This window comes from Zootoca vivipara, chromosome 6 (assembly GCF_965207765.1).
Source record: "Zootoca vivipara chromosome 6, rZooViv2.hap1.1, whole genome shotgun sequence".
Classification (NCBI taxonomy): domain Eukaryota; kingdom Metazoa; phylum Chordata; class Lepidosauria; order Squamata; family Lacertidae; genus Zootoca; species Zootoca vivipara.
In genome coordinates this window covers 82,609,079-82,634,136 of record NC_142589.1, presented here as the reverse complement: position 1 = coordinate 82,634,136, position 25,058 = coordinate 82,609,079, and the positions used below count along the sequence as shown (strand labels likewise).

The following is a 25,058-nucleotide window of genomic DNA, read 5'->3' as shown; positions in this document are numbered from 1 at the left end:
TTTTTAGGCGGGAGGAGAGACAGGATAACATGGCAATAGTTTTATTTGTGAAATACACTCCTCTACGATTATGCTTACAGTACAAGCTTAGGAAAGCTTTGAAAGAGCAGATTATGGGCTCTTCAATTATCCAGAAGCTTAGTAGTGAAAATAATGTGGTTATTTAGTTTTTTTAAAAAAGGCTTAAGAAAGTATGAAAGTAGAGGAACTAGAACATCAGGCCTGCCAGTTCTATAAGGGTAAGAACATAAGAGGAGTCTGGATCAGGCCAATGGCCCATCTATTCCAGCATCCTGTTCTCACAAGGGACAACCAGATACCCAGGCATAGGCAAACTCCGGCCCTCCAGATGTTTGGGACTACAGTTCCCATCATCCCTGACCATTGGCCCTGTTAGCTAGGGATGATGGGAGTTGTAGTCCCAAACATCTGGAGGGCCGGAGTTTGCCTATGCCTGCAGATACCCATATGGGAATCCCACAAGCAAGACCTGAGCACAAAAGCATTTCCCCTCCTGCAGTTTCCAGCAAGTGGTGTTCATAGAATTGTAGGACTGACAGGGACCTCTGGTGGGGTACGTAAGGGTGAGGTGATCTTTTAACTTTTGAAAAGCCACTTTTGTTTTTAATTTCCTTGGGCCGGTTCCCCTTCTGCCATTTTACCTTCCTGTCCTCTGCAGCTTTCACTTTCTTCGACCCAAACGACCCGGCGTGTCAAGAAATCCTCTACGACCCCATCACCACCGTCCCGGAGTTGTTTGCCATCATCCGCCAGTGGGTTCCCCAAGTGCAACACAAGATCGATATCATTGGCAGTGAGGCGAGTGATGGCTGTCTCTTGGGGGATCGTGGGCTGAGTGGAGGAGGAGGAGGGTGGCGTTGGAACCTGGGTGTGCCCTGCTGTGCTGCTCCTTGCTAGGGCGCATATTCCACAACCAGGGGACCACCACTAAAATGGCCCCGTCGTGCGGGTGGGGTAGTTTCTGCAAACGCTGGCACCCCCCCCCCTTGCAGGTCTGTATCTAGGGGCCAAGAGGTGAAGGGGGGAGGCCCGGAGCTCCCAGCTGCAGTCAGTTAACAGAAAGGGAGCAGCATGGAGACCCCCCACCCATTCCTCATAATATAATGTGCAATAGGTGCTATATTGTTGGGGGATGTGTGTAAGAGAGCTGAGGTTTTTTTAGATCACAGGTGGGGAGCCTCAGGGGCCAAATATGGCCTCCCTTTCTTTGCCGTTTGGCCTATGGGACCCTCCTGAGACCACCTGCCCCCTGTCCTGCTCTCCCCTGGCCACATCCTTCACAGGCCCTGCAACAAGCCCTTCGTGAAGGCTTTTGACTGGATGGAATGGATCTTTGAACTGTGAGAATGTTTCTCCCTTGGCTGAAAGGAGGTGTAGAAGCCTCTGGCTTTTTGTGGCTGGAATACAGCTTGCTGTACAAAGTTAAGCATCATATCCACGCCTCAGCCCAACTTTTGCCTCTAGCCCCATACACTTTAGGGACACTGGTGGCGCTGTGGTCTAAACCACTGAGCCTAGGGCTTGCCGATCAGAAGGTCGGCGGTTCGAATCCCCGCGACGGGGCGAGCTCCCGTTGCTCGGTCCCTGTTCCTGCCCACCTAGCAGTTCGAAAGCACATCAAAGTGCAAGTAGATAAATAGGGACCGCTCTGGCGGGGAGGTAAACTGTGTTTCCGTGCGCTGCTCTGGTTCACCAGAAGCGGCTTAGTCATGCTGGCCACGTGACCTGGAAGCTGTCTGCGGACAAACGCTGACTCCCTCGGCCTATAGAGCCAGTTGAGCGCGCAACCCCAGAGTCGGCTGCGACTGGACCTAATGTTCAGGGGTACCTTTACCTTTACCTTTTACATTCCCTTGGCTTCTGCCCTTCACCCATCCGATCCCTGGCACATGACCCCAGGAAAGTCATATCTTGGGGAATGAGGCTTCCAGGTGGAAAACATGCTCTGCCCCTCTTTTAGATGTGCTTGCAGATCAGCTCCAAATTTAGGTGGGGGTTCTTGTCGCTGGCAGAGGGTGGGTTGCGCTTGATGACTTCAGATGCCCCTTTCGAGGTTAAACTCATAATTGGCCCAGCCCAGTCTTGCATGCTCAGCAGATCAACGGATGTGGGTGGTGCAGGGGAGACGGATCCGTTTACACCTCTGAATGGTGACTTGCATTCCCCAGATCTTGAAGCGAGGCTGCCACGTCAACGACCGCGATGGGCTGACAGACATGACACTGCTCCATTACGCCTGCAAGGCTGGTGCCCATGGTGTCGGTAAGCAAGCCAGTGGGGCGGTGAGACTCTCTTCTGGGCGGCGGCTGGGTGTCTCTCCTGGGCCTCAGAGCCCTGCCAGCTCTCTCAGGAGAACCATGCTCCCGCCTGGTCTTTCAACCCACTTTTAATTTGACTCCCTGAAAACTGCCTGTGGGTTTTAGTCAGTTTTGCATTCACAGCAATATCTGCACTGTAACACACTAAGGCAATGAGGGCCAAACTTGGCCCTCCAGCTGTTTTGGGACTACAATTCCCATCATCCCTGACCACTGGTCCTGTTAGCGAAGGATGGTGGGAGTTGTAGTCCCAAAACAGCTGGAGGACCAAGTTTGGCCATCACTGCACTAAGGAGTTTGACCATATGGATGAAGAAGTATCTGGTGGTGATTGGCTGAGCTGTCTCTGACATCACAGAAGCTTTTGGTTTATCCATGGCCGGATTTAGACTTTTAGAGGACCTAATAATAATAATAATAATAATAAATTATTATTATTTATACCCCGCCCATCTGGCTGGGTTTCCCCAGCCACTCTGGGCGACTTCCAACAGAATATTAAAATACAATAGTCCGTCAAACATTAAAAGCTCCCCTAAACAGGGCTGCCTTCAGATGTCTTCTAAAAGTCTGGTAGTTGCTTTTCTCTTTGACATCTGGTGGGAGGACGTTCCACAGGGAGGGCACCACTGCCGAGAAGGCCCTCTGCCTGGTTCCCTGTAACTTCGCTTCTCACCTCCAGACACTCACACAGGACCTTCACCGCCTTCACTGGTTCCAGTTCAAAAGAGAGGTAGAGCACCTGGAAAGATTGTTATCAGGGCCGGCTCTACGGCCAGGCTGGGTGGCCCGCCCGCCGGCCACTCCGCCGCGCAGCAAGCCCGCCCGCCCGCCCATCGTGCAGCAGCTTCAACACTTTTATTTAAGAAGCAAATATCAAATTCTTTTTTGAATTTATGCATTATTTTTTGTGCTCCTGCTTTGCTGTTGCCCTAAGCTTGTGCTCAGTCTGCCTCTTGGGTAATCCAGTTTATCGCTGTGGCCCTCCCTCCCTCTCCCCCTTCCCAGGTGACCCAGCCGCTGCTGTGCGCCTCTCCAACCAGCTCTTGGCTTTGGGTGCGGATGTGACCCTGCGCAGCCGCTGGACCAACATGAACGCCCTGCACTACGCGGCTTACTTTGATGTCCCGGAACTCATCCGCATCCTGCTGAAGGCCTCCAAGCCAAAAGGTGGGTTGGGGAGAAAAGGGCGGAGCCTACCCAGAAGAGGGCGGGACTTCCTGTATCTCCTGTGCCTCTTCTCAGAGATTACCTTGACGGGACTTTGAGCGGGGCTGCGGTGTTGGGTTAGATTAAATGGTGAAAAAAGAGAAATGGACTTTTTAAAGTGTCCCCTTTTAAAGAAAATGGCAGGAGATGTGTGTTTGTGTGTAGGCCATTTTCTCAATTTAGTCAAGTCAGGATCTAATGGGTGATATAGATAGAGATACATTATATATGGAATTTTTAATACAGTAGATAGATATAGATGCCTTAATTGGTTAGAGCCTGGTGCTGATTAAAAAAAAACTTTATTGCAAAACAATTTACATATAACAGAGACAAACAAAGACAACTAAACATTGACTAACAACACATCGTCTAACCTCACACACAATTTTGACTTCCAATTCACCTTGTTGTGCTTTCTCCATATTCTTCACCTTTACGCATTTCCTGTTATTATCTGTTACATATCCATTCTACATTCATAGTTTTCCTTAATATTCAATATTCAATCTAGACCTGTCGGGGGATTTGCATTTCCACAATATTGTTTTAGATAAATGCTATCCATTCTTTACACGCTTTCTGGTTTGAGTTACAGGTAGGTAGCCGTGTTGATCTGATGTAGTCGGAACAAAATAAAAAAAAAATCCTTCCAGTAGCACCTTAGAGACCAACTAAGTTTGTCATTGGTATGAGCTTTTGTGTGCATGCACACTTCTTCAGATGCACTGAAACAGAAGTCACCAGACCCTTATATATACTGGTAGTGACAGGGTGGGGAGGGGTATTACTCAGAAGGGTGGTGGGAATGGGTGATTGGCAGGAAAAATCAAGGGGTGAGATGGCTAAAAATAGCTTTATCGTGTATAATGAGATCAGAATCCAATGTCTCTATTCAGACCAGGTCTCTCCATGGTTTTAAGTTTTTTTTCCCTTGCTTTTTCCTGTAAGACCAATTGCAGTTGTTAACAATTGTTAACAGGTTTACCACACCTATCAGGAGACCCTGAATGGTCTCCTCCGTTACATACTTTGAAATCGGCGTTATTTTAAACCACACAGAACAGCCTCCCACTGACAAAATAAATAAAAGTTTGAGTTTCCTCTTATTCTCCCAGTCATTTTTCGCAAGTTCCAAGTACGTATTCTATCATCACCACCTGCCAGTCAAGCTTTGTAGGAACTGAGGCTGAGAACGCCAAGGTTGCAGGTTCAATCCCCATATGGGACTGCTGTGTATTCCTGCATCACAGGGGGTTCGACTGGATGACCCTCAGGGTCCCTTCCAACTCTACAATTATTCTATGATTCTATATATAGATATCTGGATATGTTTGGATCCAACTTGAGTTCTATGTATTTCAGTAGGTCTACTCTTAGCAATCCACTCTGCGCCTTGCACTGGAGTGGGGAAAGTTTGGATCAGACAGAAGCTTACTCTGCCCTGTTCTTCTGGTTCCCCACCTTTGGCTCTTGAGCCAGTAGGTCAAGTTCAAGGTGCAACTATTAATATGCCTGTCAGATCGCCTTACCCCTTATATGCCCCCACCAACTCTGGCACCATTACCGGCGTCACATAATACCCCTTTGTAAGACTTGCGCTTTGGAACTCCCTGCCAATTGACACCAGGCAGGCTCCTTCGCTATATTCTTTTCAGCACCTGCTAAAAAACCACAAAACGTTGTTTAGGCGAAGCCTACCCAAGTAACATAGAACGTTGGTGTGCGTTTTAATTGCTTTTTAGTTCAGGGGTCCCCAAACAAAGGCCTGGGGGCCGGATGCGGCCCAATCGCCTTCTAAATCCGGCCCGAGGACGGTCCGGGAATCAGCATGTTTTTACATGATTAGAATGTGTCCTTTTATTTAAAATACATCTCTGGGTTATTTGTGGGACATAGGAATTTGTTCATATTTCCCCCCAAAAAATATAGCCTGGCCCCCCACAAGGTCTGAGGGACAGTGGACCGGCCCCCGGCTGAAAAAGTTTGCTGACCCCTGTTTTAGTTTATCGCTTTTTTTAATTCTTTGAAGTCTTTGAATTGTTTTTGCCTATCATTTTATTGTTCTGTTCGCGTTGGAGGTTTTTTTGCCCCACAAGTGGTGTAAAAAATTCACAAAATAAATAACGAGTAGTCTTCTTTAAGGAGAGGTTTGAAAAGTGCCAGAGGTGTTGGCTCAGATTAATTCCCTGCTGGGACTGGACTCTCCTTCCTAAGAAGCTCTGACTGATAATGTTGAACATCACAGCAACAGCGGCAAAAAAGAAAGAAAGAAAAAAGCAGTCAGCTGCTGTCTCCTCTTCATCTCCTGGGGGTTGGCACTCCTAGGCAACCTTCTTTGTCAAGAATCACAACACCGTGTAAGGAACTCCCAGCCATCCACTGACGGTTGTTGTGTTCCTTATTATTATTATTATTATTATTATTATTATTATTATTATTATTAAAAAGTGTTTTAATGGGCAGACTCAGCTCTGAAATACTGTAAAGCAGGGGAAGTCAGTGTGGGCTCCAACTCCCTTCAGTCCTTGCCAGCGTGGTCCGTGATCAGGGATGATGGGAGTTGTAGTCCGCAACATTGCAGGAGGTTGGACTAGATGACCCTTGGGGGTACCTTCCAACGCTACAATTCTACAATTCCATGATCAGGAGTGTACAGCGTTGACTGCACCTGCTATAAAGCAGTAATAAGGAAGAAGCTTGTGAATCTCAGCCAGGGATTCAAAATGTTTGCAAAAATGTAGCTGCCAGCCTGGATGTGGGAGATTGGTTGTGCCAAGGAGAGGAGACAGCCGGTGTATGCTGGATCCTGGCAGTGTTTTTAATCGAGAGAGCACAGGGTCCCAAACCTTCAATAGGACCCAGGTGGGAACAAATCAGAAGTCGGAGAAGAATTTTTAAGATAAGGACCCACTCAAGTTTGTGGTTCATTTGCAACGTTCAGAGCCAGTTGTAGTTTCTGAACAGTCTTCAAGGGCAGCACCGCAAAGCTGGGAGAACAAACTGCAAAGACAAATAATTTTCAGAACCTCACTTCATGCATCTGATGAAGCAGGTTGTCGTTCCTGAAAGCTAACACCAAAGTAAATTGGTTAGTCTTTAAGGTGCCACAAGACTCATTTTTGCTGTAAGATAAGAGCAACCCTTCTGGAATTCCTGTAGCTCGCCATGGCCTTCACTTCCTTTGACCTTGTTGCATAAACAGACTCGCATGCTGTGGCCTGGTTTGCACATAATACTAAGCCAAACTATGGCTTGGTGAGAGTGAGCAAGCATGAAGAGATAAGAGGGACCATTTCACCCTTCTCCCAGTCTCCCTCCTGCCAGGCTACTTGGAGCTAAGCTATGGTTTGTCTCTCCCAACAAACCATAAGCTGTAACCACAGTGGTTCCTGCTTTGCCGCTCGTGGTTTGTTTGGGGGAGACAAACCGTGAGCCTAGGTTTGAAGATGACTAAGGCAAACCTTGGTTTGCTCTGGGACACATGGCGAAAGGAGAGCTGGAGGAGGGATGGAGCAGCCTCAGTTTCCTCTCTGGTTGCCTGCACGCTTGCCCATTCTCACTAAAACATGGTTTGGCTCATCGCTGCGAGTAAGTGCGAAATGCTAACAGTGGCAAGTTGGTTCTAATACCTGCGCGACCTGTATATTCCTTCCCCCTTCAGTTCTGAACTCGACGTGTAGTGACTTCAACCACGGAACCGCCCTCCACATTGCTGCTTCCAACCTGTGCCTTGGGGCCGTGAAATGTCTCCTGGAACATGGTGCCAACCCGGCCGTCAGGGTAAGAAAGGGAAGCTGTGGTGGATAAACATATTGATGTTGTTGATGGTGGTGGTAGTAATGAATTATTATTTATTACTTATACCCCACCCGTCCGGCTGGGCCTCCCCAGCCACTCTGGGCGGCTCCCAACAGAATATTAAAAACACGATGAAACATCCAACATTAAAAACTTCCCTAAACAAGGCTGCCTTCAGGTGTTTTCTAAAAGTCAGATAGTTGTTTATTTCCTTGACATCTGATGAGAGGGCGTTCCACAGGGCGGGTGCCACCACCGAGAAGGCCCTCTGCCTGGTTCCCTGTAACCTCACTTCTCACAGTGAGGGAACCACCAGAAGGCCCTTGGAACTGGACCTCAGTGTCCGGGCTGGACGGTGGGGGTGGAGATGCTACTTCAGGTCTACTGGACCTTTGAGGCCATTTAGGGCTTTCAAGGTCAGCACCAACACTTTGAATTGAGCTCGGAAATGTACTGGGAGCCAATGTAGGTATTTCAGGACCGGTGTTATGTGGTCTCGGCGGCCATTCAGTCCGCAGTCTAGCTGCCACATTCTGGATTAGTTGTAGTTTCTGGGTCACCTTCAAAGGTAGCCCCACGTAGAGCGCATTGCAGTAGTCCAAGCTGGAGATAACTAGAGCATGCACCACTCTGGCAAGACAGTCCACAGGCAGGTGGGGTCTCATACTGCATAGCAGATGGAGCTGGTAGACAGCTGCCCTGGACACAGAATTAACCTATGCCTCCATGGACAGCTGTGAGTCCAAAATGACTCCCAGGATGCGCACCTGGTCCTTCAGGGGCACAGTTACCCCATTCAGGATCAGGGAGTCCTCCACACCCAGCCGCCCCCTGTCCCCCCAAAACAGTACTTCTGTCTTGTCAGGATTCAACCTCAATCCGTTAGCCGCCATTCATCCTCCAACCGCCTCCAGATGGGTGGCTAACAGGATGAGGATCTGGGGCGAAAGGAGGCTGTAAAAGAGTCAGGATATCTGCGGAGAAGCGAGGAGCAATTTGCTGACACAGATAGATGAACCTGTGGCCTTGTTCTCACACAAACCCATTCCTGTAATGTTACTTTTGCTCTTCTGATAAGGTTGTTGCTTAGTTACCTGATTTCAATTTTGCTTATGATGTGACTTAATTTACGCACATGTGTAATGCTAAGAGGCGGGGAGAGGAAAGCCTCTTTATAAGCTGGTGAACTTGGCAATGGTGGGCTCCCAGCAGCCGCTGTGGCTGTGACCCAGCAAAGCTGTCTTAAACTGCTGTGGTTAATTGAAGAAAATCCCCTGCAAAGTGGAATGAATGAGTGGGATGCATGCAGTCAGAGCGGGCCCAGCCATTAGGCAGGTGGAGGCTGCTGCCTCAGGTGGCAGGAAACTCCCCAGGTGGTTTCTGCACTGATTTTGGGCAAGGTTGTGTCCATTTGGGGTGAGATATCCCCCCAAATTGCCGCAATCTTGCCTGAAATCAGTGCTGATGGCAGCGGCATGTCTCCTCCAGCAGCGGATGCAACAGGTCCGGTGGCAGTGTGAGACTGCGCATCTTGCTTCACTTCAAGCAGAAAAACACCGAGCTCGGGGAGGAGGATGAGCTGGTCCTTGTCCCGAGCGATGGCGGTGCTGGTGGTGGCATCGGTGAGGGAGCATCCCGTAGCCTTCCCATGGCTGCTGCTGCTGGTCTCCTTCCCTGGGCAGCTTGTAGCAGCTGCTGGAGAGCGGGCAAGGAGGCTGCAGCTGCCGAGACTCAGCCCTGTGTAGCCCACTGGCTCTGAGGAGGAGGCAGAGCCCTGGGCAGGAAGAAAGGCGGAGCAGAGCACAAGGAGTCTTGACTTTTTAAGAAATAAAATGCTTTGTGCATCCGACACTAATCTTGCCCCCTTCTAAGATTTTTTTATCGGGGCATGTTTTTCCTTTTGTAAATCTACTAAATACATTTTTGTAAATATGTACAATTTTTTGGCAAGGGGTGTTTAAGGAGATAATAGAAATCACTGGTATGAGCTTTTGTGTGCATGCACACTTCTTCAGATACACACAGTGTGCATGCACACAAAAGCTCATACCAATGACAAACTTAGTTGGTCTCTAAGGTGCTACTGGAAGGAATTTTAATTATTTTGTTTCGACTACGGCAGACCAACACGGCTACCTACCTGTAACTAGAAATCACTGGGTAAAAGCTGACTGAAAGTCCAGAGCATGCCTCAGCAAACTCAACCCTCCAGATTTTTTTTGGCCTACAACTCCCATGATCCCTGACCACTGGTCCTGCTAGCTAGGGATCATGGGAGATGTAGGCCAAAAACATCTAGAGCAAAAAAAATAATTCTGAAGCCTGGTCCAGAGGTAGCATTGTTATCAACTTATGATAGGGTAGAAGGTTCTCAGGCTGTGAAGGACTTGCTCACAAATTTATTGACAGCTGCATGAATTATTATAGCTAGGAAGTGGAAGGGGGCAAGCAGAATATAAAATGGAAGAATGGTATAAAGAGGTGTGAGATATAGCTATTACAGTGGTACCTCGGTTTAAGTACACAATTGGTCTGTACTTAACCTGAAGCGTACTTAACCTGAAGCAAACTTTCCCATTGAAAGTAATGGAAAGTGGATGAATCTGTTCCAGACTGGTCCGCGGAGTACTCAACCTGAAGCGTACTTAACCCGAAGTATGAGTGTACAGTAATTGGTTCTGGAAGTCCGTACTTAACCTGAAGCGTACTTAACCTGAAGCGAACTTTCCCATTGAAAGTAATGGAAAGTGGATTAATCCGTTCCAGGTGGGTCCGCGGAGTACTTAAACTGAAAGTACTCAAACCGAAGCATACTTAAACCGAGGTATGACTGTAATGATAAATTAACATGAGCCATTAAGGTAAGGCGGGGAATATGCAGGAGAAATGATTTTGAGGAGATATGGAAGGCGTTTGTAGAATTTGTAGTGTTAAAATAGAAAGGGATCAAACCATCGCAAGAGGTGTTGAAATTTTGGGAGTTTGGATAGTGACAATGGAATGCTCTCTGTGGTGGAGTGCACGTTTTTATTCTTATTTATTTATGATTATTACTTTGTAAAAAAACAACAACCCACAAATCTACCAAATAATAAAAGAAAACTGGGATTAAGGAATTTTCTCAGGATGGTGGAGGACCTGTGTGCTGCGTCCTGTTGGTGTAGCGGTGGTGGCACTTGCTCTGATTCTGATATTATTATTATTATTATTATTACCCACCCATCTGGCTGGGTTTCCCCAGCCACTCTGGACGGCTGATAGGAAATGCTCTGCGGGAGGGAGGGACAAAAAATGGAGGGTTGAGGAGGGTCCTTTTGGGGAAAGGAAGAGAGTGAGAAATGTCCCTATTTTCATTTGAGGAATGTCGGTGTGTGTGGGGGGGGGAGAGAGAGAGAGAGAGAGAGAATGAGAAATACACTGAAAGGCTGGAGGGACCATCTAGTCTTTAACACAGACACAAATAGAAGAACAGTGCCTGTACATTTTGCCTCCCATCTCAGTGAAATCTGGTAGTGTGTGGGTTACAGTTCATGGAGGATTTCCCCCCATGACCTCCAGTTCAATGACCTCCCTGCGCAATGCTCTCTCCCAACAGAACAGCAAAGGCCAGGCGCCATCCGACGTCGTCCCAGACCCCATGGACATGACCCTGGACAAAGCCGAGGCGGCCATGGTAGCGAAGGAGCTGAAGCAGCTGCTGCTGGATGCCGTGCCCCTGAGCTGCAACCTCCCCAAAGTCACCCTGCCCAACTATGACAACATCCCGGGCAACCTCATGCTCATCTCCCTCGGCCTCAAGCTCGGCGACCGGGTCATGGTGGACGGGCTGAAGGTAAGGCCAAGGTGGGGGGTCCCTGGTCATGGCAGGTGGGTTGGGAACCACCATCATGAGGGTCTCTTGGCTAGGACTGGACTTGAAAAGCCCATGGTGGTTACATCTAATGGGGTGTGCCCCATGCTAGTCCTACTCTGGGTTGACCCACAAACTCAATACTGTTCGTGTTAAGGAAAAATTCTGGGGTGAGAGACTACTCAACAGCCCAGCTTGTTGGGGTGCAAGTGCCTCGCGGGTCCATGTGATCAGTAAAAGAAGGAAGTTCCAGCCAAGTCATCTGGAGCAAAACAGCAGTCAGTAGACCATGATCTTTATCGTTGCACAACAGGTCCCCCCAGGAGTAAGAACCCCGAGCATGGGGTGACATCCTCTTTCAAAACTTCCCTCTTTCCCCCAGAATACACTTCGAGGGGCATCACTGATACATCATCACGACATCACCAGCATGTCACAAATGGGGAGGGGTATACAAGGGTTACACAAGTTCAACATTAGGTCACTTGATCAGGCACCTTTCCCAACACCTCTTAAGTCCCCATCACCGAAAGAACAATAAAACTCTTGACATCTCCTTGCCCTCAGGACTTGTCTGGAGATGGGCTTTCAGAACACCTGACTTGCTCAACTGCCTCTGTGGATGTCCATTGTTGTCCCCCTGGTCACTCCCTGGGTGGGCTGCCCTGTATGTGCTCTCACGCTTGGGGAATTATGGCGGGGTGCCCTATTCTTGCTGCCTACATGACTTCCCGCTTCTTGGTTCATGGAGGGAAGTGGAGCCCAAATTCACCTTTCTTTAAGGGTTAAAATGGTGTTGCAATGAGAGTCGGTCAAAGTATGGATTATCTACGAATTTATAAAGCTAGGTATCTTCCCTGAGCTGTCAAGCCAAAAGGATACATTCAGGCATTATATTGGTAACATTATAACAACTTTAAAGATGTGCCACCGCCCCCCGTCATTTCCATAACAGTTCGAAAGCATGGGAAGCTGCTGCCAGTCTGTGCCAACAATATTAACTTAGATGGGCCAGTGGTCTGATTCATTATTATAAGGTGACTTCCTCTGTTGCGTCTTGTTTTCCCAATCTTGTCATGCCTCCCCGCAGTTGGGCACCTTGCGTTTTTGCGGCACGACGGAATTCGCCAGCGGCCAGTGGGTGGGCGTGGAGCTGGACGAGCCCGACGGCAAGAACGATGGCAGCGTGGGAGGAATCCGTTACTTTATCTGCCCTCCGAAACACGGTAATCTAAAGCGGGGTTATGCCCGCTCGACACTGGCACTCCTCTGCCATCAGATCCAGCAGCCGCCCAAGTCAACACAGACGCTTCAGGTTGCGTCTTTTCGGGTTGCGCACCGCGCCGAACCCGGAAATACCCGAACGGGTTACTTCTGAGTTTCGGCGCTCATGCATGCGCAGAAATGCTAAATCGCACTTTGCGCATGCATAGAAGCACCGAATCGCGACCCGCATGTGCGCAGATGCGGTGCTGTGGGTTGTGGACGTGCCTCCCGCAAGGATCACGTTTGCAATCCGAGCGTCCACTGTACACAAATATCAAATCTGTAGAAGAATGCAACTCCTGGGTTTCCCCCAGCACATGCCTTCTAGGCCAGGGGCTCCCAAAGTGGGTGCTACTGCCCCCTGAGGGAGTGGGATTTCCTAGCGGGATGCTAAGAAGGGGGTGTCGGGGTCACTGGAGGTATAAATGACTGACATTTTGAAAAGCTGGTATCGCCAAGTTTTTTTAATTGATTAAACTAAATGGTTCTGATTGGATTTTGAATAATGTGCACTTAATTGTCACAGTTTTGAATTTTATGTCATTCTTATTTATACAAAAGTTGGGTACCACAGAGTATTCCCCCCTCCAAGGCCAGGAGGGAAGCCCCCCAAAACAAAGGCAGGCTTCCAAGGTGGCATGCGATGGAGAGTCTGGTGGCCTTGTAATGGCAATGGCACGACCTTTCTCTGGAGCCCTGGGTGTCTCATGGGGCTGGGTGGAGATAGCCCAACCGAGGCAGCAGGGAGGTGAAACACTTGGAGAAGCAGGGAAGGTGGAAACAGGGCGATGTCAAAAGTGGCAGATTCAGAAGTGCAGAATTCCTTCGTGAAAGCCACACCCATACTCCCAATGCAGTCCCAGCCCCTCCTAAGAAGTTACAACCTTCTAAGATTATACAATAATCTCATTCTTATGCAGTAATAAGAAGTAGGGATGCATTGCAGCGATCAAGGCAGACCTCCATGTGTGTTGCCTTTCAACCAGATCTCTTATTTTCTGTGCCCCTGCATGGGCAAATGGAGTGCTCCAATATCAGCACCAAGACTCTGGAGACAGGGACCTGCTGCAGAAATAGAAACAGGTCTTCAGGCCCCGCTCCCACAACTCAGGACCACTATACCTCTGGTTTACAACCTCCTCCCTTCCATATCTGAGGCTCTGGGAGATGATACCTTGGGAAGACCATCTAGCCTGGTGGAGTTCCTCTTTGGGGTTCTAACTTGCACAGTTCTTACCCGCCATGTAAACTTTGGGCTTCTGGTTTTCCTTCCCCTTTGCCCTTCCCAGGAGTGTTTGCTTCTGTGTCCAAGATCACCAAAGCCACCGATCAGATGCCTTCGTCAGTGACCTCCACCCCACGGACGCCCCGCATGGACTTTTCCCGCATGACCGCAAAGGGCCGGAAGGAAAAAGACAAGGACAAGAAAGGTAAGCTGGACTCTCTTTCATTGTGGACTCTACTTTTAAGCAGAGGTTGGGTGGCCACCTGCCGTGGATGCTTTAGTTGAGATTCCTGCATTGCAGGGGGTCAGACAAGAAGACCTTTGTGGTCCCTTCCAACTCTCCAGTTCTATGATTCTATACAGATAGTATTCTATACAGATAGTACAGATTGTTTTGCAAACAACAGACAGAATAAAATTATAGACCTGGATATGTCGTAGGAATCCCCCACAAATGTTTTCAGGTGTTCACAATGTTTTTGGATGGTTTAAAATACACGTTTTATTTTAATCGAGATAGAATTCTGATGAATAAGTTATGTAGCAAACGAAAACATCCAGATCTCACTTCTCTCCACCCACCTGCTCTGTCCAGCTCTCAGGAAGAAGTCCTTATCTGTTGGCAGCCTGGACCGTGAAGGACTGAAGATTGAGATTGGCGACCAGGTCCTTGTGGCAGGTCAGAAGCAAGGCATCATTCGTTTCTATGGGAAGACAGATTTTGCCCCAGGTAAGCCAAGAGCTGGGAGGCCATTTCCATTGGAGGAGTTACGATGCTGGCTAGGGGGTGGGGCAGAGCATTGAGACCGACGTGCAGACTTTTGATTGGTAGCATTAAAAAATAACCTCAGGAGCCCTAATTCGAGCTCAAGGTCCTGAGTTCAAGTCCTGCCTCTGCTGTGATCTCCCTGCATGGCCTTTGATCACTCTCAGTTTCACCCCTCTGACAATGGGAGTAATAGTGGTCTACCTCATGTGTTGTTCTTTTGGAAAGAGTGCAAACGAGGACAATGATTGCAAAGCATTCTGCGGGATTAAAGTGGTAGTCCTCAACATTATTAATATGGAAGGGAGTCCCCTTTGAAATCTGTGAGATGAATTCCTAGTCTCTGTTGGAATTAGCAACAGTAATAAAAAAAATCCATTTCTGTCTAATTTGCATGTTTTTTTCTCTCCCCCCCCCCCCAGGCTACTGGTTTGGCATTGAACTTGACAAGCCCACAGGAAAACACGATGGCTCTGTCTTTGGAGTTCGCTATTTCACCTGCGCCCCTAAGCATGGAGTCTTCGCCCCCCCTTCCAGAGTGCAGAGGTGTGTGGGATTTATATTTCGCGTGATTTAACAAGCTGCTAAAATAGTTTTTAACATAGCTACGAATGATCCTGTTCTAATTTGGGGAGCATATTCTATAGATCAGCTAGATATTCTATAGATAAGCCTTTTCTTGAAAATTAGGCGGGATATATAACATTTTAAAATAACAGCTACTTCAAACGTCAGAGTTCCAAAGGGGGCAATGTGGGAAGACATCATATTGAGAAGGATGTCGAGAAGCTGGAAGGTGTGCGGAGGAGGGTGAAGATGATCAAGGGTCTGGAAACCAAGCCTGATGAGGAACAGTCGAAGGAGCTGGGCACCTTTAGCCTGGGAAAGAGGAGAAATGAAAGCCATCTTCAAAAATCCGAAAGGAAGATGGAGCAAGCATCTTTTGTGCTGCTCCTGAGGGTAGAACCCAAAGAGTGGCTTCAAAGACAAGGAAGGAGATTCCGACTAAAAATCAGGAAAAAAATTCCAATGGCAGGAGCTGTTCAACAGACTCCCTCAGAATGTGGCGGACTCCCTTGCAGATTTTTAAACAGAGATTGGATGGCCATCTGTCAGGGATTATTTAGCTTGTGATTCCTGCATTGCAGGGGGCTGGACTGGATGGCCCTGGGGCGCCCCCCTTCCAACTCTACAATTCTATGATCTCCTGGCAATTAACCTGTTTTTTATGCTTGCAATGTTCTTGACTGTGAATTAATGGTGGCTGTCTCTCTGCTGCAGAATTGGAGGCCCCAAAGATTCCCAGGGAGATGGCACTTCGGCAAAGAAAGTCCACCAAGTCACTAGTAGGTACACCCTGGGTTTTGTTCCCCGTTTCCTCCCACATGAGCAAAGATGCAATACAAGAGTTTCCAAATATCTGTTCCCCACTTTTGTAGGCCTCCTGTGCTTTTTAATGCTGCCTGACAAGTTCAGCAGGTGATGTTTTCTCAGGACCAGGAGGACTCCCTGGTCCTGAATGGGGTAACTGTGCCCCTGAAGGACCAGGTGCGCAGCCTGGGAGTCATTTTGGACTCACAGCTGTCCATGGAGGCACAGGTCAATTCTGTGTCCAGGGCAGCTGTTTATCAGCTCCATTTGGTACGCAGGCTGAGACCCTACCTGCCCACGGACTGTCTCGCCAGAGTGGTGCATGCTCTAGTTATCTCCCGCTTGGACTACTGCAATGCGCTCTACGTGGGGCTACCTTTGAAGGTGACCCAGAAACTACAACTAACCCAGAATGCGGCAGCTAGACTGGTGACTGGGAGCGGCCGCCGAGACCACATAACACCGGTCCTGAAAGACCTACATTGGCTCCCAATATGTTTCCGAGCACAATTCAAAGTGTTGGTGCTGACCTTGAAAGCCCTAAACGGCCTCGGTCCAGTATTCCTGAAGGAGCGTCTCCTCCCCCATCATTCTGCCCGGACACTGAGGTCCAGCGCCGAGGGCCTTCTGGTGGTTCCCTCGCTACGAGAAGCCAAATTACAGGAAACCAGGCACAGGGCCTTCTCGGTAGTGGCACCCACCCTGTGGAATGCCCTCCCACCAGAGGTCAAAGAGAATAACAATTACCAGACCTTTAGAAAGCATCTCAAGGCAGCCCTGTTTAGGGAAGCTTTTAATGTTTGATGGATTTCTGTACAGTATTTTAATATTCTGTTGGAAGCCGCCCAGAGTGGCTGGGGGAACCCGGCCAGATGGGCGGGGTATAAATAATAAATTATTATTATTATTATTATTATTATTATGGACTGGATATAAGCCGCACCCGAATATAAGCCGCACCTTTAATATTCAAGGGGGGAGGGATAAGAAAAGACAATACCCAAATATAAGCCGCTCCCTTAAAATTTGGCAGGCACTCACACCCATTGTGTTTTACCATATGTCTGTTTCAGCAGCAATATCGTAAAATCAAATTTTTGTAAGGTTGCGAATTTAAGCCACACTTTAACTTTTCATGGTTGTAATTTGGAAAAAAGTGAGGCTTATTTTCAGGCCAATAGAGTAGATGCAGCAGCCTGAAAAACTTTTATCACATGCCTACCTAGACGTGTCCTTTTATTGCGTACATTTGTTTTAAAACTGCTGACTTATTTACATGTTTTGATCCATTTTAGGTTAAATCATTGGTTTTTTAAAAAAGAATACTTGATTTTATTGCTCTTTTTAAATATTTTATATTATTTTATGCAAACCACTTAGGGTTTTTTGTTGTTGATTAAATGGTATATGGATCTTGCTAAATGAATAAAAATTGGCTAGATTTCAGGTGCAGGAGCCCCCTCCCCCCTAAAAAACAACCATTTGGGAACCCTAGGCAACAACCGGGAAGCAAAGGGCTGAAGTGTCTCATGCCTGTTGTAAGACAGGATTTCATAACAGGACATATTGTGTAAAAAAAAGAAATTGTTTTACGAGAATATGCACCTGTGGGTGGGTTTGCTGTTTGTTTTTTTGCAAGAAAAATGAATTAGGGGAATCCGAGAGATCCATTTCACTTAATCTTCAGGTGTGGCGTATATCATATTTTCCTCCTCTCCTGGATTTCAAGTGCCCATACCCTTCTTTCTCTGATGGAAATAGGGACGTCCCATTTCATAACGATAATTTTACTATTTATATCCCACACATCTTACTGGGTTTCCCCAGCCACTCTGGGCAGCTTCCAACATAATTAAAAACATAATAAAACATTAAACAAGCTTTTAATGTTTAACAGACTACAGTGGTGGCTCGCAAGACGAAAGTAATTCGTTCCGCGAGTCGCTTCATCTTGCGATGATTTTGTCTTGCGAAGCGCGGTTTGCCGCAGCAAAAAAAAAAAAACAACCCTACCGAAAAACTTCATCTTGCGAAGCGCGGCCATAGAAAACTTCGTCTTGCGAGTCACCAAAAACATCGCAAAACGCTTTCGTCTTGCGAGTTTTTCGTTGCGCAATGCATTTGTCTTGTGAGGTACCACTGTATTATATTTTAATATTTTGTTGGAAGCCGCCCACAGTGGCTGGCCAGCTCGGCGGCGGGGTATAAATGGTAAATGATGATGATGATGATTATTATTATTATTATTATTATTATTATTATTATTATTATTATAAAAACTTCCCTATACAGGATTGTCTTCAGACGGCTCGGGGGCCAGATAACTCCATACCCTCCAACATTTCTCTGATGAAAATAGGGACATCCTAAGGAAAAGCGGGACATTCTGAGATCAAATCAGAAACTGGGATGGCTTCTCTAAATCAGGGATGTCCCTGGAAAACAGGGGCACATGGAGGGTCTACGGTGGCTGGGAATGGCATCTTACCTGGGGCAGAGATAGGAACCCTCAGAAAGTGGGGACAAGAAATAGACATTATTGACTGAAAGTGCCCCCCTTTCTCCGTTCTTAAAAGGACCACCTCTTCCTTTTCCCTCTCCTGCAGTCTCACAGCCAAAGCGCAACTTCACAGCAGTCAGAACCCCAAAAGATATCACATCGGAAAACTCCATCTCTAGGTAAGGACAACCGGCACGAAATTTGCCTCCCTTTGAAATCTCTTCAATTCACATACATCAGGCATGTCCAACTTCCAAGAGACTGCGATCTACTCCCTCTATAAAAAAACTGGCAGTGATCTACCCATTGGATTGACCAAAGTTGTTGAGCTTTTTTTGGGGGGGGGGTGTCAATCAGGATCACGTGATCGACCAGGGATGCCCCGTGATCAACTGGTAGATCGTGATCGACCGATTGGACATGCCTGACATACATAGACTCCTGTTTTCCCCTCACTCTAAGTAGAGTGGTAAGTGGGTGGAACTTCAGTGGATCAAGGAGGGGAGCCAAGGACCAGTTTTGAGCACCCATTGGGTGAGGCCTACGGAGAATTTTTCAGCTCAGGGTGGAACCTGGCAACTGAAGTGGATTTTGGTGGGTTTGAGCAGGTCAGGGGTGAAGCCTAGCAGATTTGGGCAGGTCCGGGGCTTAACCTAGAGCGGGGATGGGTAACCAGTTGCCTTCCTGATGTTGGACTCAAACTCCCATCAGCCCCAGCCAGCTGAGGTCATGGATGATGGGAGTTGTTGCTACAAGGAAGAAGTTGGAAACATCCACTTCCTAATTCACACTTAACCACAAATTATTGTAAGGTTTGAAAGGACAAACGGTGGGGAGGGTAAACGATGAACCGCAAACAAGCCAGGTTCCGAAACCATGATTTGATGCTGGCTTGTTTCAATAATACATAGTTTGAACTGGCCACAGTTACACCTTTTTGGACATAACAATAAACTGTGGTTAGTGTTAAAAACAAAATGGAAGCTTGCAACCTTATTGAGAGGAACGGCTAATGTGCAAATCCAAGACTCCCTTGTACTCATGTATACAACCATAGTCCTTTAGTACTTTTTTTTTCATAACTGCCCCAGTAACTTAGTGATGGATGTTGTTGGCTATTCTCTGGGTCCCCCCCCCCGCAATATTGTGTTTTATGATCTGAACTATGAATTGTTTTGCAGGTCTCTCTGAGTGCAGAGAACATAAACATGGTTTAAATGAATTCTGCAAATACATTTGCTCAAAGCCACCCAATTGCCTTCAGAGCAGAAGCTGGATTTTGCCTTCTGGGTCCGTACCTGGCTTTCAAATCCACCCTAGCATATATACAGCTGGTTTGGGGCTTGTCTCACCAATGAAAGTGCCTAAGCATTACACTGAGAGGAGTTGGTTTAAGGGACGTCCAGAGCATTGATTGTTGAGATGCACATGGAGGAACCGTGAATCACTTAGTGGTTCTAGGAAGTGCAGCCTTTCACTTCCAGTTTATTTATGTTTTCCTTACATTTCCATACCAACCTTCATCTGAATATCAAAGGGCAGTTCATACAATATAACATGTTTCCTCTTCTGCTGCTTCCTGTCCTCCTTCAGAGCTTCATCAGTACAGGTAGTCATTTTTCAAACTCTCTCTCCCCTTCCCTTCGTCTCCTGCAGGTTACTTTTCTGCTGTTGGTTTCCGTGGATGCTGCGTGCAGAAATGCAGTCGTAAACCTACCTGCGGCTCCCTCTTCCCTTTTCCTCTGCTGTTTCTTCGCTCTCCAAGTAATCAAAGACTGCTCTTCGGTTATTTTTTGCCCTCATCTCTCCTCCCCTGATTGCCGTTCTAGTGAACCCCAGTGCCTTGTTAAAACATATTAACACCACCCCTCTAGTAGTTTGTGAGAAATGCTATACTTATACCTTCCGTCCCCCGTTTCCTGGCACTCGTACCCATGGGATTTCGGCTAAAGCAGGTCTCTTCTGGCACCTCTTCGTTTTCCAGCATATTAATTGGCACCTAAAAGCTCACGCAGTTAGTCGGCTCAGACGTCTTCAAATGGAGGACAGAGCCCTAGTAGCTACGGTTTGGAGATAAATCTCTGGCTTCCTCCCCTCCTGCCCACTCACCTGGTGCGTGTCGCAAAAGATCCCAAACTCGCGGAATTTCTCATTATGCCTGCTGGAAAATCACACGTGGAGAGCAGATTGCCTTGGTAGAAGCTGAGCTCTGTTGCTTGAGACAAGATTAACATTGTCTGCCCTCCGCCATGCTCCTGGTTCTGCCCTCTCCTCATTCTAGCTTTCCCCTAAAAAGAGGGTGCCCTGGGCAACCTGGTCCTTTTTGGTGCAGGCCTGTTCGGTGGCTGCTCAGAAATAAGCCCCATTGAGTTCAGTTGAACTATTTGCAGGTAAGTGTGCTCAGCAGGAGTGGCTAACTAACCCATGGCCTGCAGGCAATATCCGCGTCCACCTCCCCCAGCAATTTCTGGTGGCCCCCACAAAGCAAATGGCTTCTTTCCCTCTGCTCCCCAGACAGGTGGGAAGTGCTGATAAGTCCTGACATCGCACAAAAGGCAAAAACCTGCCTTTGAACCCCAGTTGCTGGCAATTGCAGGTGAGGAAGAGAGTTGCTGTGTTCATGGCCTGTTTATGGGCTTCACGTCAAGAAATCTGGTTGGCTACTGGGGTACCCAGGATACTGGAGCCCCTTTTGTCTTGAACCAGCAGGGCCTCTGATGCCCTTATGAGAGCAGGGAGGTTTCCAGCCTCCCTGCCTCTCTCGCAAGCAGGGAGAGGGGATATCACCCCTTTACACTTTTACCCAAAGGGTCCCTTCTCTCTTGGGGACAGTGTCTTCATCAAGTGGTATTGAAGAGGCTCAGGAAACAGGAGAAAGCCCTCCAAGACCTCAGAATGGCACAAAAGCAGTGCAGGGTGGCAGCTTGGAACAGCAATTAAGCCTTCTCCAAGTCGAGTCCTTCCAGGTGCTTTGGACTACAACTCCCATCAGCTCTCCCCCCCCCCGCACTGGCCGTAGGACTGCTGTGGCCGATGGGAGCACAGCTGAACCAGCTGGGGCTGGTGGGAGTCGTAGTCCAAAATGTCTGGTAAGCGAAGGCTGGCTCTGGTAAGGCATTCTCGCCGACCCCCTGCACACAGACAGGAGCAGGAGATAAAGTCCGCAGCGTCCAGTGTCCCAACTTGTAGCATCTGAGCACACTGATTCGTCAGACAAATTAGTTATTTTTGCAATTGAACAATAGTAACCTGCGGGGTGCAGATGCAAGAAGACGTCTCATCTAAAACGTGGTGTATGTTAGCAGCTGTGCTTAGCATTTGTGTGAGTTAGCCTACAGGGAGGAGGAAACCACCCAGTAACAGCCTGTGATGGTTTGTAGTATGTGTATCTCTGTGTGTATATTGAGCATATATTTCCAGAAGTCACTTTTTCCTATTAAAAAAATGGGGGTGGGTGGTGGGTGGGAGAGAATAAAGAAATATTATAACTTTGCTTTTGCCAGCCTGGTACCTTCCAGATGTTTTGGTTGTGCTGATGGAAGCTCCCTTCCAAAACATCTGGAGGGACCCGGGTTTGCAAAAGCTGCTATAACTCACTGTTATTTCAACTCCAGCATTCATTAGCTGCAGCATGTTAGCTATTATAATCCATCTCAGTTAACATTTTAAACATACGGCTTTTGCTCAGAGGTCCCTATATTTTTGCTCACTTGGAAAGGGTTTAATCAAAATATTGGGACAGCAAGAGAGCACATGGTATCTGCCTATCGGGGCAGTCCCTGAGGCTGGCAAGGTGGAGAGTTCTTGGGTTTGAATATTACTGCAGCAGAACTGATCAGGAATCAGGACCAGCGTTAAAAGTGAGCTGGGAAAGCAAAACCTTCAAATCCAGTCACCCTTTTGAAGTTGTGGTGGAGGAATCTCTGCATCAGCACTTTAAACGTTTAGAGATTGTGGGTGCAAACCAGGTGGCACCCGGAGTCAGAGAGCATGCAGTTAGAAAACAAAGTAGTGTGCATAATTTCATTCCAGACCGAGCCGAGATTCCCAGACTTCCTCCCAGCTTGGGAGAGGAGTAATGGCAAGGGCTCCTTTCCCCACCTCCTGGGCAAATTGCTTCCTTGCTCATCTCTCTGCATGTGCTTCCATTTCCTTCCTTATCACACCTGCAAGGTCAGTTTGGAGACTGAGGAAAGCAATCCTGAAAAAAACAGGTCAAAGGGCTTTGGGAAGAGGACTACGATTGCCACATTCAGAAGTCTTCTGTCTTCAGCATGTGCAGAAATGCAACAGGTGCAGCCTTTTGGGGGGCACAGGCTCCCAGTGATGATAACGCCACACCTGTTGAGTTACGGCTGCTTGGACAGCCATGTCACGAGAGGATGTTTGCATTCCAGCATAAAAACTCAAACCCGGAGAAGCATTTGGGGTCTTGAGGAAAGACTGGTATGCAAAGATTGCAGTCCAAGCCTCTTGCCTTTCACCCTCCCCTCAATGCTACACCCCCCCATACATATTCTCTTTTGTTTTGAGATGCCAAGGTACCCCCAATCTTGCATCATCCTTTGGCCATCAACTTGTCATCACTCAGCTGTAAATACACATGACCTCCTCATCCTTCACTTGTCCTTGTAACTTCCTTATCACTCTGCAACCCTTCACCGACCAGCAATAAATAAACCTTTCAGTTGATTTCAGCTTCGCGTTTGGCCACTAGGGGAAAGATCCTAAGCTTGTCCTTCCACCTCCCTTGTTGGAAGGGGGGGGTTAATAACCCTCCCGCTGTAGAAATTGCAGTCGGGATTGCATAGTCTTCCCCAAACATAGCAATGACAACTTGCCACTGGCGTTACACCGATCTCAGTCGCAGGCCTTCCCCGTGGCTTCCCGTTAAGATTCCCTTCCTTTTTATGTAGAAACCACACTGGATTGTGTTCTTTCTGCCTACATGTATATTCTTTATTTTTTAAACAAAACAAATAACTTTGTAAACTGTCAAGTGAGATGGCTTGCTGTGCCCTCTGCTGAGCTCTCTGTTGAATCTTGCATGATTTCTGTCTTCCCTGACCCCCCCCCCCCCGTCCACCCAGGCACACTGGAAGAAGGAAAAAAGTGGGGTGGGAGGGGCCTTAGCATGACGAAAATATCACTATGCTATTGCTTATCTGTTATTAACAAATTAATAAAAAGTGTTTCTATGTGTATGGTGTACAGAGCTCTTCCTTTTGCGCTCTCTCTTTCTCTCTCTCTCTGAGATGGATTCGGGGAATAATCTAGCTCAGCCTTTCTCAACCTTAGGCCCAAAGATGTTGGGATTACAACTCCCTTCATCTCTTATTTTGCCAGCTAGGGATGATGGGAATTGTAGTCAAACATCTGGGGAGGGGACCCAAGGTCAAGAAAGGTTGATCCAGCTCAACCACAGCCAAGCTGGCAGCCTCCAGATTCTGTAGACTCCAGCTCACATTAGCACTGTTATAAGAATTTTGAGGTCATATATATATATATAATAATTGTTCATAAAACATGTACATGAATGTACAGAAACATGTCTGAAGCAGCACAGGAAAACAGGCCTGACTGACACCATTTTGACTCTCTCTGACCAGGTGTTCCTCTGCAAGGAAGAAGTGGGGTGGGGGGGAACCTTCTCATTGTCTCAGGAATTAAAGTGATAATCCCTGGCATCCTGATACCTGACTGCCAGACAAAAGGGTGTGATTAACTTGGCTGGGAAACAGGGAAATGTAAATATCTCTCAATTTTGTTGATTAGGTTTTGGGGGCAGGGGACAGGGTCCAGGATGCTCAGATTACTGCCACCAGACCTCCCCTTTCATGATGTACCTATGATGAATCTAGGGAGAGGGGTCTTGGGCTACACCCCTTCTGTGACATATGGATGATGCTTCTGGGGGGTGGGCTGAAACCAATTTCAAATCTCTTTTTAAGGACAAGACATCTTTGTTTGGGGTTCCTTCCTTGTTCTCCTGTGTGAGAGGAAGGACCCTGTTGCAACAGCAAAAATAAAAGTGCCTTGCTTCGCACGTCCTGGTTTGGTCTCTGTTATTTGGTGGGCAGGAGACGCTTAAACTTTGTCTGCTTGCCAGGATACCTGGACTCTTCCTGGGTCGAGGATCCACTTAATTCTAGGGCCGTGTAGCTCTGCAAAATTTTTACAACAGCACCAATGATCAGGGATGATGGGAGATGTAGTCTAGGTAGAACATCAGAAGTGCACCATATTGGCTACCCATGATCTAACCCAAGAGCCACAAACAAGAGCTCCAGAAATATAGGGAAAAGCCGCAGTTCAAAACGCATTTCCCGAATGTGTTGTTTATTGTACCACATTTAGAACCCACATTCCCTCCTACTAGGACCTCCAGGTGACATGCATAGTTATCCCCATATTTTTCTCACAACCACCCTGCAAGGTAGGTTAGGGTGAGAGACAGTGATTCTCCCAAGGTCACCCAGTGAGATTTATGTGGATAAATGGGGATTTGGACTCTGGTTTCCTAGGTCCTAATCCGATACTAACCACTCCACCACACTAGAATTAAGAGCAAGGGCGTAGCAAAGGCATTTGAACAAAGCAGGTGGAGCGCAGAAAGAAAAGTTTGCTGAACAAAGCATTATACAGTACAGTTTCAGAAAGAAAAGGGCGGGGGGGGGGTTGCCTTTCTAACAGGGCTTGCTCAGAGCAGGGTTAGAGTCCGCTCAACTTCC

At 47.6% G+C, this 25,058-nt stretch overlaps 1 protein-coding gene across 1 annotated transcript in view; it reads left to right on the top strand.

Annotated features, from left to right (window-relative positions):
• Positions 1–23,529, top strand: part of CLIP3 (CAP-Gly domain containing linker protein 3) — a 37,316-nt gene extending 13,787 nt beyond the window's left edge. Inside the window, exons 3-14 of the mRNA XM_035119143.3 lie at positions 680–819; positions 2,190–2,283; positions 3,348–3,509; positions 7,213–7,331; positions 10,945–11,181; positions 12,290–12,425; positions 13,755–13,895; positions 14,286–14,420; positions 14,879–15,002; positions 15,738–15,802; positions 18,434–18,506; positions 19,984–23,529. Coding sequence (XP_034975034.2) covers positions 680–819; positions 2,190–2,283; positions 3,348–3,509; positions 7,213–7,331; positions 10,945–11,181; positions 12,290–12,425; positions 13,755–13,895; positions 14,286–14,420; positions 14,879–15,002; positions 15,738–15,802; positions 18,434–18,506; positions 19,984–20,038 — 1,481 coding nt within the window. The 3' untranslated portion in view covers positions 20,039–23,529. The remainder of the gene's footprint in view (positions 1–679; positions 820–2,189; positions 2,284–3,347; positions 3,510–7,212; positions 7,332–10,944; positions 11,182–12,289; positions 12,426–13,754; positions 13,896–14,285; positions 14,421–14,878; positions 15,003–15,737; positions 15,803–18,433; positions 18,507–19,983) is intronic.
• The last annotated feature ends 1,529 nt before the right edge of the window (positions 23,530–25,058 follow it).